This window comes from Chinchilla lanigera, unplaced genomic scaffold (assembly GCF_000276665.1).
Source record: "Chinchilla lanigera isolate Chin_1 unplaced genomic scaffold, ChiLan1.0 scaffold00179, whole genome shotgun sequence".
NCBI classification, from domain to species: domain Eukaryota; kingdom Metazoa; phylum Chordata; class Mammalia; order Rodentia; family Chinchillidae; genus Chinchilla; species Chinchilla lanigera.
This window is the reverse complement of record NW_004955580.1, coordinates 204,912-217,829: the sequence shown is the minus strand read 5'-3', so window position 1 is coordinate 217,829 and position 12,918 is coordinate 204,912. Positions and strand designations below refer to the sequence as shown.

Here is a 12,918-nt window from a genome sequence, read left to right as displayed (position 1 = left end):
TCTGGTACCGGGAACCGAACTCACGACCTTGCGCTTGCCAGGCAGGCGCTTTTCGCCGCTGAGCTAAATCCCCAGCTGAACTCACTTTTAACTAACTTTTCTCCTGTCTTCTTTAATTGTAGACATGTACATTTTAAGTCTGTTCTTTTTGAAGAATAGAAACAGCATTTTCAGACAGCATCAACTGCTAGGGCTCTACAGACGGTTTGGTGTGGATGTTTTCCCGGTTTCATGTGAAACCCTGTATTCCAGATCAGATGATCTCACAGTGGGTATTTGGGTCAGCGCAGCCCAGGTGGGGAGTGGAACGGTGTGCCGCTCCTGCTTGCCCCAGTCTCTGCTGTCTTGACTTGATCATTATTTCTTTTCCAGGTTTCTGTGCTCTGTTTGTAATTGGGTCGTTCCATTGCCATGTGGCACAGGTCGGCCAGCTTTCTCAGTCGAGGATGAGGCGGTCAGTGTTTTCCGCCTGGAGGGCCGTGTGGTGTCCATGGCAGGACGCAGTGCCACCATGGTCACGAGAAAGCAGCCGCAGAGGAATGCGAGCAAATGAGTGCGGCTGTGTTTTGGAACGTTTCTCTTACAAAACCAAGCAGCGGGCTATCTGTCATGTGTCGCGTTCCAGCCCCGGCGTTCGCCGTGCTGTTTTTCCGCGCTGCTCTACCTGCATGTGCGGGTGGTCAGTGAGGTTGCTGCCGTGAGCATGCTGGCCGTCACCCCTGTGCACGCGCGGCCAGTTTCTGTAGTCTGGGGCAGAAGCACTCCCTCCTGCCCTGCGGCCCACCCGCCTGTGCAGGATAGGAGGCAGCGTACTGCACTACACACTCAGTGCCCCTTGCCCTGGTCTGACTTTCCCGTGGGTGCCTATTTGGTAGGTATAAAAAGGCATTTCATTCCGTCTTTGGCATTTGTCTGATTTCTAGCAGGGTTGTAGCTTTTTATGCACTTACTGCCCATTGAACTTTTCTCTTTCACGAAGTGCCTGTTTGAGTCTTTCTCATTTTTCTGTTGGGCTGGTTCATCTTACCTCATGGATGCACAACCCTGTTTATATTCTACACATGAGTCCTCACATATCTTTCCACTATCTCTACAGACCTTTTATGTGGTCTTTTCATACACAGTAGATTTTACTTTAAGTGTAGGCTTTCCTACTCCAGCACACAGTGCTCCATGCTCTTTATAGAGCATTACTGTCTGCAGGTGGGTTAGTCATTTTTCCAGGGTTGACTTTTGGGTGTGGTGCGGTGTGGGGTGGGGTGGGGGTCCAACTTCAGTTTGTCCTACGTGGGTACACAGTGTCCCAGCATCATGTAATGGAAATCTACTCTTTCCCCCCTCGGCTTACAGTCCCATCACCTCTTTGAGTTAAGTATGCATACATACGTGGGTCTCAGGGTTCTCTGTTCTGTGTCTGTCTTTTTCCCTATCGTACCTTTATTGTATTTTAGGAGATTAGAAAATAAATGGCAGAATAAGCACAAAGAAGGAAGGTAGTTTCTTTACCTTGTTCTTCTCATCTCTGTCCCTTCTCTGTCTCTTTCTTGTGTTACAAATCGAGCCCGGGGTTCGCTAGGCCTTGGCTCTACTGCAGAGCCACACCCTAGCCCTATTTTTCATAATAGTTTTACTGAGCTCTTAATTCACATACCATAAATTCACCGTTTTACACGTGTGCAGTCCAGTCTTTTAGGATACTGGCAGAGTTGTACAACCATCACTACTAAGTCCACAATATTTTCATCACCCTAAAAGGAAGTCCCATACCATTAGCAGTCATTCCCCATTCCTCTAGCTCCAGCTCCTTCTGGACATCCTAAAAATAGACACATAAACTATGTGGCCTTTTGTGCCTGGCCTCTTTTACTGAGCATACTACTTTCAAGGTTTATTCACATAGTGCATTCCACTTCATGGCTGAGTAATTTCCCATTGTGTGGATCGAGTGTACGTTGTTTATCGTCCCTTGGTGGGCATGTGGGTTGTTTCTGTCTGTCGTGACTAATAGTGCTGTGAGCATTGCGTATGAGTCTGCGTGTGAATGTTTTCACTTCTCGAGTCTACGCCTAGGAGAATCACTGGCTCACAACATGACTTCAGCTTTACTTCCTGAGGGACTGCTAGCCTGTTTTATCCATTCTGCCAATATCTACCTTTTGATAGAGTTTTTAAATTATTTTGCATTTAATATAGTTATTGATGAGGTAGAATTTACATCTGCCATTTTGTTCTTTGTTTTCTATAATTCTTAGATCTTATTTAATCCTCTCTTTTTCTATTACTTCTTTTTTTTTTCTTTTTAATATTGGGAATCAAAGTCAAGACCTTGCACTTACCAGGCAGGTGCTTATGCCACCGAGCCATATCCCCGGCCCTCTATTACTTCTTTAGCATTACATATTTTCTAGCATGCTGTTTTAACCACTTACCAGTCAAGAGTTTATTTAGATCAAGGGACACTATCAAGGAGGACAGCGGGCAGGATTTGGAGAGGAAGTGTGGTCAGGGTGAGAGACGGGGTTTTTCCTGAGAGTTGGGAAGCAACGGGACAGTGCTGGGCTTGAGTGCGATCATATAAAGAAAGTCTGTCCTGGATCGCGTAGCCCTGTGCAGACCCCTGGGAAGCAGCTGTATTGCATTTCAAATTATGCTCGTGGCCACATTTTGACAAGGCCACTTCCTCAGGCCTTTAGGGTTAGTTGGGAAGGTAGTGAGGAAGTCCACGCATGTCTTTCTTGGGGATGGGTCCAAACTCTGAGGAGCAGGGAGTGGGCCTCCGCTGAGAGCTTCACCGCTCTTGTCTGCCAGAGGAGTTGGTTTTTTTTTTTTTTTTTATGCTTTAAAATATTTATTAAGCAGAACGAAAGAAAAGGAGTTAAAAGATGAAACAAATGTTGAATGAACAGTTTTCTTCCAAGTTCTTGGGAACTTGACGTGTGTGGCTCGAGCTACAGTTCTCCAGTCGAACTTGATGGAGCGATTCCTTGTTGTAAGTTTCTTTGTTCCATCTGCTCTACTTCCTGATGGTACTCCGGCTTCTGAGCCTCCAGCTGGTCGTGCTGCTATAGCTCTTCTTTTTGTTTCTGAAGCTCATCTGCCTTCTTATGCTCATTTTCTTGTAAAGCAATAATATTTTCATATTCTTTTAGTTCTTCTTCTGTGAAGAACTGTTGCTGATCCAGTGTCTCCTGCTCTCTGGCTCCAAGAATTCCTTATTTCTGTAGCTTTAAAAAATTCTTCCCGCATCACCAGTCAGTCTTTGTTTGTAACAGCCTCATTCATTACATTTTCCTCATTCGAAGCCTTTCTTCCACCTCTTCATTTTCGGCATCATACACTTTCTCCAACTCCTTAGTGAACGGGGCCTCGAATTCTTGTTCATCCAGGAATCCGTCACTGTTGGCGTCACGGGGCTTGAAAAATGTCTTGGGATCAAAGTCGTTAGGGTCCGGTCCGTGAGCCTCTTCTCATACCTCCTTTAGTTGGTCTTTGTTTCCTGGATGATTAACTTCGGGATGATTTTTCATGCTTTCCCATCATTTCTTCAAATTTAGATTCTTCTTTTCTCTCTATATAGTGTTTTTCAATATTGTCTCTGTTCATGTTCCTTCATTGTTTCATGTTTTTAAATTCTTCGTGTGCAGTCTTGTACTGTTCCAGGTCATTTGTTGCCACTTTGATTAGCATATCTAAATGTGTGGATTCAAACTTGCCAGGGTTCATATGGTTTTGGTGACCAAATTGTTTTAGAAGAGCTTGGTGGTCCATGCCTCTATCTTTTTTATTTTTATATTAGATTTTATTGGTACATTTTGGCTATAGATAACGATCACATTCATCAGAGAGAATTTGCCCTATATCTTAAAGGGAATCTAATTTAGTTGTAATTGGCATTCTTAACCTTCCAGCTTCTTGCCTTTTCAGTTCGTCAGGTTTTGTCCTCACGAGGTGACTTACTAAGGCCAGCTCTTTGCTTGGCTTCCCACTCTTTATTTCCTCTGTGTCTGTTCTCTGAGCTTTTCTCTGAAAGGTTTATGTTTCCAGCACATCAGCAACTTGCTTGAGATACTCATCAGAATAGAGCCCAGTATCTGGCGGTTCTATCTTTGCGTTGGCCACAGGTTCGGTATTTTGTACTTTTCTCTTGTCCATGTCTCTAGGCACAGCGTGAAGAGCGATAAGTAGATGTGGGACCCAGAGCAAGCAATACCATAGTAGAGTGGTCCCGCACCTCATTTTTTCCCCAATATCAGGTCAGGAGGAAGGAGCTTCTGCTTTTCCTTATCACCCACTTCTTCTTCAGACAGGTAAAGAATTTTTATCTTCTTTTTTTACAGATGAGGCAGCTGTGATCCAGGGAGGTAGGATGACTTGCACAATACCAAGTTAGTGAAGAGTTACTCTTGGCTCCTAGTCCAGTGCTTCTTTCATGAAGAACTGACTCTTAGGTTCTTGGGAGAGCGGAGCAAGGGAAGCACAGCAGAGGCTCCACCCTCAGAAGCTCGGTGGGCTGAGGAGAGTTTAAAGACCAAGATGAGAAACAGAAGTTCACCCTGCTGGTTGTCCGATACGCTGAGTTTGTGTTCCTTGAAGTTGAATGTATTCTATGGAGTTATAGAGATTAAGAGTGGCAAAATTAAGGCTGGGAATTTCGCTCAGTGGTACAGCACGTGCCTGTCAAGTGCAAGGCCCTGGGTTCGATTCCTGGTACCAAAAAAAAAAAAAAAAAAAGTGGGAAAATTTATTGGGAAAGGAATGGAAGAGGGAATAGCTCCTGAGAGACAGGAGGGGTTCTGAATGGGTTGCCCTCCTTTAGTTTTATGAGACAGGGTCTCGCTGTGTAGTCCAGCCTAATCTTGAACTCACTGTGTAGTCCAGGCTGGCCTTGAACTAGCAGCGATCCTCTTGCCTCGGCTTCCTGCGCGCTGGAATGACAGGTATGCACCACCACGCCTGGCCAGAGGAGGTCTGCAACTGGAATTGTTGTGAAGGGTTTAAAAGTTTTTGGTTAGTCCATGTTTTTAGTACACAGTGATTGCATTCCTTGCGGGGAGTGGTACCTGTACATGACTCATCTTCATTCTTTCTGTGTTCCTTCCCCTCCCTCTGTCCCTCGGTCAGCTTCCCTTTTGCAAAAGATCTATCTCCCTGTTTTCTACTATGTATCTTTTAGTTTGCTCTTTAGATGGTTTGTACCCTGGGTTTCTCCTTTCAGAGAAACCATGTGATAGTTAAGCTTTGGTGTCCCATTTCTTTCACCTTAACACTGCAGTCTCAAGGTGCACCCTTCCCAGGGGCTGAGTGTAGTGAGCAGCCACACAGTTTCTCTGTCTGTCCATGGACATGTATCTGTCTGTCCATGGACATGTAGCTGCTTCCCAGACTGACTTTGGAGAAACGGTTAGGGTTTTGCTCCCTTTCCTCGCTGATGGGCGGCCACTGTGAGGTGGACGGGAGCCGAAGGCGGGAGTCAGGAGTGTGAGGAGGCTGCGCTGCCGGGCAGCAGTGGGGGGCCGGTCTGCTTGGGGGGTGGGATCTGGCAGGTGTTCAGGGCGGGAACCCTTGCCTGCTGTTTTGTGAAGAAAATGGTACACACAGGTGCCTTCCTGGCCTCCGAGGCTCCAAGCCCCGCCCTGCGCAGCACTGCTCCAAACTCCCCGGGAGCGGCCCTGCTGGAAATGGCTACTCTCGCCGCCTGGGGTGGGTGAGGTGCAGTGGGCACTGTGAAGAGAGAAGATCTGGATGTGTGACCCAGCTGACACTCAGATACGTACCCGTGAGCCCGCTTGGCATGCCATCCACCCTCACCTGGACACCTGGAAGAGCCCAGGAAAACAGAACGAGGTGTCCAGTCTCTAAGAACAGAGAGGAGATGGGAGCATGAGCCGAGCGCTAAGTGGCACTCACAGCCCCAGGGGCCGAGAGGAAGGGACATGTCACGCCCGCAGAGCTGAGTTGGTCCAGGGCCTGCTTTCTAAGTCCGGAGCATGTTGGAGCCTTAAAGATGCCAGCGTGGACCCCGCCCGCTGCCACCGGGAGCTCCAGAGCTGGGGTCGGGGGCTGAAGCTCGGAGGGAGGAAGCTGTGCTTGACCTCCGGAGTGGTCCTGGTGGAAGCGCTTTGGGAGCGCTGAGGCTGGATGGAGGCTGAGAGGCTGGGCTCTCGGAGCCTGGGTTCCCTGCAGAGCGGGGAGCACCTCTGCATTTGATAAAGGGGAGGCACCGTCTGCTGGGCGATGTCCGCTCCCTGGACACCACTAGTAGCGCTGATGATGCTACAGCTGGTCCCCAGGGCACAGCTGAAGGTCCTGGCTCTGAGCAGAGCCACCCACTCAGGCCTTACCCTGGGGCCCCCCTTGGGGTGGGCAGAGACTGATGACTTGGGGCCGTCAGTGCAGCTCAGGTCAGTGGTACTGTCCTCGCCTTGTGAAAGGCAGTGTGTTGCTGAGCCTGGGGCTGGAAGAGGGGAGGGGACAGGCAGGATGAGCGAGGACACTCCAGGAAGAAGGGACGGAAGAAACAGGTGTGACAGAAATTAGGGAACTCGTGCGGTGGGCTCCATGTGCATCTGGGAAGCCGGGTCACAGCAGCTGCCTTGGGTCTGTCTCATGACGTTGGGAATGTGTGAGTCAGATAGAACCCACCATCAAGATCAAGACAACCCCTGGCTGCTGGAGTGGCGGGTGGGGGTAGTGGGACAGCATGGCCTGGCCCGGGCCCTGATGCAGTGCTGTGGTCCGCGGGATGCAGCCTGGGACCCACAGGCCCTCTTCGCAGCTCCCCAAGGGCCACGGTGGACACTGGGCCTCAGGCTGTGAGCTCCTCAAGAGCCAGCTCGGGCCCTCCCTGCCATCGCTGAGGGGACTCAGCACGATGCCCCACCTCTCCCAGCCTGGAAGCTTTTACCTCACTTGGCTTTTATGTTTTTCTTTCCTTTGCAGCCACCAAAATAGAAGAACTAACACAGAAGTACCAGATCTTCAACGACAGCCTGCAGAAGGGCATGGGATAGTATGGGGCTGCAGCCTCAGCTCCTGGGGGTGGGGGGTGGGGTGGGGTGGGAGGGATGGGAAACCTCAGGCTCCCCCAATAAGTTGTCCCTCACCTGCTCTTTGCCTCTGTCACTCTGTGTCACCCCTCTCCCCTCCAGCCTGTGCTGCGTGATCTCCTTTGTCCCGAAGTGGCCCAGGTCCCCTCTACCTGTTGCTCACACTCCTTCCCACAGCTGTCCAGTGAAGTTTGGCATGTCCCACCCACCCCGCCTTGCTGCAGCCTGAGGTGGCCCACCCTGCCCTTGCAACTTCAGGGTCCCAGGGCACACTCCTTGCAGCCCTGTGCCCCGGAAGCTGGCCTGTCCTCCCGCCTGCCCAGGTGCTCAGTACCCGCTTGGAAATTCTTGATGTCACCTGACTGGTTGTCCCGGAAGCCCAGCTCCCTGGGCTTCCTGGGTGACCCAGTATCTCCTTGAGCAGTGCACCTGCCACCGCCACCTCCCTTCCTTGGAGCCTGGGAACAGGCAGGACTGGTGGGACCCCGCCCTTCCTTGCTCCCCCAAGTGTCCTGTGGGCACTCGAGGCCAGGGGGCCCCTGTGGCCCAGTCACCGCTGTCCAGGTGAGTCAGTTATGTGAGAGGTCCGTGAGGGCTGCTCTGTGCCCCTGCTGTCAAGTACTGCCCCCTCGTGCTCCAGAATGAGATCCTTGGGGTGCCACACACCTTCTGGACTGAGCGTGGCCTTACAGCCACCCTCCATCTTGATGGTGCCCTGCACTCAGAGCCAGGTGGGCATGAAGGCCTGAGGGTGTCACACTTGGTCCTGGGCTCCCAGGCCTCCCAGCTGGCTGTGTCACCTTGTCCCCTTACCTGCTAGCCCTGCTGCCTTCGTCACAGCTTCTGCTAAGTGCCTGTTCGACGTCTTGGGCCGTCACACTCGAAGCGGATCCATCCCCCTCCTGGTGGGAGATGGGCCCACAGCTGGGCAGCAGCCATTCCAGGCTGGGTGACGCTGAGGGCTTGTCCTTGGAGAGTACCCCTTCCCCTTCATAGGCTGCTGCGGCTTGGCACTGCCTCACTTCCGAGGGGAAGCCAGGGTCTTGAGCAGGGGACATGTTGTCTTGGGTGATGTCCCAGAACGTAGCCTGGGTCCGCCGGGTCTGATAGCTGCTGCTGGGCCCCCACCACCTTTGCCGGACCCAGCTTCCTCGTGCCTGTGAGGACACGTTCCTCCTGCCATCGGCAGCCTGCATGTGTGGAGCCTGCTTCCCGATGTGTAAACACGGGCGTGTGTCGTGGTGGTGGTGGTGGTGGTGGTGGTGGTGTGCTGGCGAGGGGGCGGCGAATGAGCCGGCTGCGCAGGTCCTGCAGCCTCGGGCCCCTGGTTGCCCAACACGCGCTGGGGGCGGGCCACAGCCGCTGATTAAAGGCCGCCTGGAGCAGCCCGTGCGGAGACAGGTGCCAGCAGCCAGCAGCTCAGGACGCCAGCCAGCTCCTGCTCTAGGTAAGCCGGCGCAGTGGGGTCGGTGAGGATGGCCATCAGGCCCCAAAGCGGGCAGAACCAGCTGGGGCAGTGCTGCTCTGCCAGGGAGGCTGGCCCATAGCCCACTTCGGGCCAGATGCCACTGGTGGGCTGCCTGCCTTCCCAGAATTGCCTGGGCCTGTGCCGGCCATGGGTCTGGTGGCGAAAGGCGGAGGGCTCCGGGCCTGATCTGATCACAGCCAGCCTGCTTTCTGCTCCTTGCTGTGTGGCAGGAGTGGGGTTGAGGGACAGAAAGGAGGGGGCAGCGGGTCCCTAGGAGGCCCCATCATGGGCAGAAGGGACAGTAACAGGCCCTGGGCCCTGATCCCAGTGCTGTGGCGGCCCCTAGGGGAAGCCACTGTTGGAGGCGAAGGCTGCATGGGGTGGGCTGGGGGCCAGCACGTCCTTGTCTCTGTAGCCTCTTCCTGCTTGCTCCGGCAGCTTCAGGCCCTGTCCCTGTGAGAAGACCACCATGTCTGAGCTGCCCCCGGCCGCGACCTTTGTCTTTCTGGACCTGGAAGCCACTGGGCTCCCCAGCATGGACCCAGAGATTGCAGAGATCTCCCTTTTTGCTGTGCACCGCTCCTCCCTGGAAAATCCAGAACGTGGCGAGTCTGGAGCCCCTGTGCTCCCCCGCATCCTGGATAAGCTCACACTGTGCATGAGCCCGCAACGGCCCTTCACTGCCAAGGCCAGCGAGATTACCGGCCTGAGCAGTGAGGGCCTGGCACAGTGCCGGAAGGCCGGCTTTGACAGCGCCGTGGTGCGGAGCCTGCAGGCCTTCCTGAGCCGCCAGGAGGGCCCCATCTGCCTCGTGGCCCACAACGGCTTTGATTACGACTTCCCCCTGCTGTGCACGGAGCTACAGCGCCTGGGTGCCCACCTGCCCCAGGACACTGTCTGCCTGGACACGCTGCCGGCACTGCGGGGCCTGGACCGCGCCCACAGCCATGGCACCCGGGCTCAGGGCCGCAAGGGCTACAGCCTGGGCAGCCTGTTCCACCGCTACTTCGGGGCTGAGCCGAGTGCAGCGCATTCTGCCGAGGGTGACGTACACACGCTGCTGCTCATCTTCCTGCACCGTGCCACTGAGCTGCTTGCCTGGGCTGACGAGCAGGCCCGCAGCTGGCTGCACATTGAACCCATGTACCTGCCGCCCGATGGCCCACACAGCGAGGCCTGACCACTCGCTCCTTCGCTGGCTTCCTCACCTGGCCCAGCTCAAGCCTGCAGCTGGCCCAGACTGGGACCTTGCTGCACCTCTGCCTGGCCCTGCCCAGTGGAGAGCCCTGGACCCATGCACCTGCCAGGCTGCTGGCCTGCCTTACCTCTGGACAGCTTGTGAACCCAGCAATCTGCTCTTCCCGACCCCTTCCTTTCCTGTTTATCAATAAACATCAATTTCTCACCAGCTAACTCACTGGCCAGACCCTTGGGAGGCAGAGAGCCATGTTGGGCTGTAGTGGAGGCCCCCATCACCCCGCTATGGCCCGTCCTTGTGGATTTGTGGGTAGGGAGATGGTAGTGCTGCTTGGCGGCTCTGAGGGGTGATGGGCTGGGGCTGTAGACCCTGAGCCACCAGCCACCTGCCTGGCTGGCCCTATACTGTCATCCTGAGTACCAGCCCCTGGGTTTGTTACCCCAGAGGCCCAAGAAATGGATGAGCAGGGCCGCGGGGCGCACAGGCTGTGTCTGTGCCCAAGACAGAGTGGCGAGGCGAGCTGCATCTGTAGGGCTGCCACCTGCCCGGCTGCCAAGCTTGCTGCAGCCCTTGCCTGCTGGGGGCCAACCTGGGGACCCTGTCCCTGCTCCATGAAGTTGCAGTTCACAGAGTGGACTGATAGGTACAGGGTGCTGGGAAGAGGAAGGTGCCTACTACCCTTGTATGGGCGTGGGGCACACAGCAGGTGCCAACCCGCGGCCCCCAGAGAAGTAGAAACCTGCTTCGGGCCCTGGGAAGGGCTGGAGGCCTCCCTGGAGAAGCCAGCCACCTCACTGGGTTTCTGGTTGCCAGGGAACCTGGCTTGGGCCCCGCCCTGAGGCATTTTTGTCTCTTGGGGCCGCCTGTGCCGCCAAATGCTGGGGCAGGTAAGAAGGGGCGGGGTGGCCGTGCCCAAGTGACTCACGTGAGCAAAGTCTCCAGCCTTGCACCAGCCAGGCCCGTCTGGGGAACCCGAAGTAGGTCATAGTGACTAGGGCTGCAACAAGTGTGAGGTGGCAGGATGACGAGGCAGGTCCACGGCCGACCGTCCTGAGACGGGGGAGGAGCCAGAAGGCCATCCTGGTTAGCAACAGGCCATGACCTGCCTTCTGGCGGAGGTGGAGGTGTGCCCTTCGCCTATGTGTGGGCCCGCTGGCTTTCCAGGAACTCTGTGAGCAGAAGTGCATGCTCACACAGGAGCTGCCCCATCGGCGACTCGTACCTCGCATGCAAATGTGGTTCCTTTCACTTATCTTGCGTCAGGGAGAAGCAGAGTGACAGCTCTGCATTAGAGCTTGGCGCCTTCATGGTACTCCCAAGTTTAACCTGCATCGAGATCGTTTCGGCCGTTGTTTGCTTAGGTCTGGGCAACCTACACAGTGCTTAAGCCAGCTGTGCCGGTGCGCTGACTTGTGGCGTAGCTCTTTCACCTCTGCTGGGCTCACGTCGCCAACCCATGTCACCAGAGGGGACCTTAGCGAGAGACTCAAGACACGCTGATCTGTACCCCACACATCCCCTAGATGTGTGTCAATCCACGGTAACGGTGAATGTGCTCAGTGAAGATGGGATGGTTTTGAGTTTCTCCTTTTTAGAATTTTTATTTGTGTGGTCCATGTTTACAGTAAGAAGGACCATCTTCTGCGCAGGGAGTTGGTACGTGAACATAATACATCCTAATTCTTTTTACATCCTTTCCCCTCCTCTCTTGGTCCTCTTTTGCAAAAGATCTAGCTCCCTGTTTCCTATTGTCTAGCTTTTATTTTGCTCTTAACTTATTTGGATTTCTCATATAAGAGAAACCATACAATATTTAAGCTTGTGTGTCTGATTTATTTCACTTAACATTATGGCCTCAAGTGTACCTATTTTCTACAGATGACTCAAGTTTATCCTTCTTTATGGCAGAGTAGTACTCCACTGTGTGTAAATACCACAGTTTCTTTTTTTTTAAGTACCACAGTTTCATTATCCATGTTTCCTTTATTTTTAATATAATTTAATTTTTAATAAATAATAGTTTTTGTCAATCAGTTCTTAACATTCCCAAATATTTAACGTCTCAGAATCACTAGAACAAAAGTAAGAAAAAAGCCAGACCAGAGCCTGTAAGGTGGGGCAGCCAGTGGGGTGACAGTCTGGCAGTGTCCAGAGAGGTTGGCTGTGCACCTACCATGCCACCCCGTGCTCCCACTCCCAGGTGTTCAGCTAGGACAAGGGCTTACGTGACCACATGAGCTTACGCCTTAACATTCGCCACAGCAAAGCAGCCTGCAGCACATCTGTGCCAGGGACGACTGGCCTGTCACGTGCCTCAGTGTGGAGGAGACTCTGGGCCACTGCTGAGCAAATCCTCAGCGCCACCATCCCTAGCTCTAGCCCGTCCCTGGCCTCTCACCTGCCCCTGGCCGAGCCGTGTCACCGATGGACACCAGGCCCTGGGGTGTACGGCCAGTGGGGATATCGCTGGGATCACAGGAACAACCCTGGGAAACATTTAGCACAAGGCATTTGAGGATAGAACAATCCATAGGGTAAGAAATGCTGAAATTAAAGGGCCGTTAGCATTTCTGGCTTGTCCTTGCGCAGGAGACGGTGTGGGACAGGCTGTGTGGAAGTCCAGGGCCGCCCTCCTCCCCGTCACCGCAGGCAGACCTGGCGCCACTTGAGATCAAGGCTCTCTGCCGAGGGGAGCAGGGGGCTCCTGTGGGGCTCCCCACCCCCCGTAGTGGCATCTCTGCACACAGCGCTCTCACACACCCAAGCACACACATATGCTTACACGCACACTCGCACTCGCAGACTGCATTAGTCCTTTGGTTTTTTAATTTTTATTTTTTCCGGTACCAGAAATTGAACTCATGACCTTGCGCTTGCCAGGCAGGCCCTTTGCCGCTGAGCTAAATCCCCAGCCCCTGTATTAGTCCTTTGGGACTTAATTTTCCTTTCTTTCCCCTCCTCTTCCTTCTTTTATCCTTTCCTTTTTCTTCTTTCTTTTATCCTTTCTTTCTTTCTTTCTTTCTTTCTTTCTTTCTTTCTTTCTTTTCTTTCTTTCTTTCTTTCTTTCTCTCTCTCTCTCTCTCTCTCTCTCTCTCTCTCTCTCTCTCTCTCTCTCTCTCTCTCTCTCTCTTTCCTCCCTTCCTTCCTTCCTCCCTTCCTCCCTTCCTTCCTTCCTTGCTTCCTTCCTTCCTTCCTTCCTTCCTTCC

The 12,918-nt window shown here is 53.4% G+C and overlaps 2 protein-coding genes and 1 pseudogene across 3 annotated transcripts in view; 2 read left to right on the top strand and 1 right to left on the bottom strand.

The window, feature by feature from the left end:
• The window catches only part of Haus7 (HAUS augmin-like complex, subunit 7), a 19,652-nt gene extending 12,621 nt beyond the window's left edge, over positions 1 to 7,031 (top strand). For both annotated transcript variants that reach the window (XM_013509715.1, XM_005414116.2), the window contains one exon: positions 6,940 to 7,031. In XM_013509715.1, coding sequence (XP_013365169.1) covers positions 6,940 to 7,010 — 71 coding nt within the window. In that variant the 3' untranslated portion in view covers positions 7,011 to 7,031. The remainder of the gene's footprint in view (positions 1 to 6,939) is intronic.
• On the bottom strand, positions 2,321 to 4,896 carry LOC102009438 (annotated as a pseudogene).
• Positions 7,032 to 8,403: 1,372 nt separating the features above from the next.
• Positions 8,404 to 9,927, top strand: Trex2 (three prime repair exonuclease 2). The gene is made up of 2 exons (XM_005414119.1): positions 8,404 to 8,493; positions 8,953 to 9,927. Exon 2 carries the CDS (start codon positions 8,984 to 8,986, stop codon positions 9,692 to 9,694), a length of 711 nt encoding a protein of 236 aa, XP_005414176.1. The 5' UTR covers positions 8,404 to 8,493; positions 8,953 to 8,983; the 3' UTR covers positions 9,695 to 9,927.
• Positions 9,928 to 12,918: the final 2,991 nt, after the last annotated feature.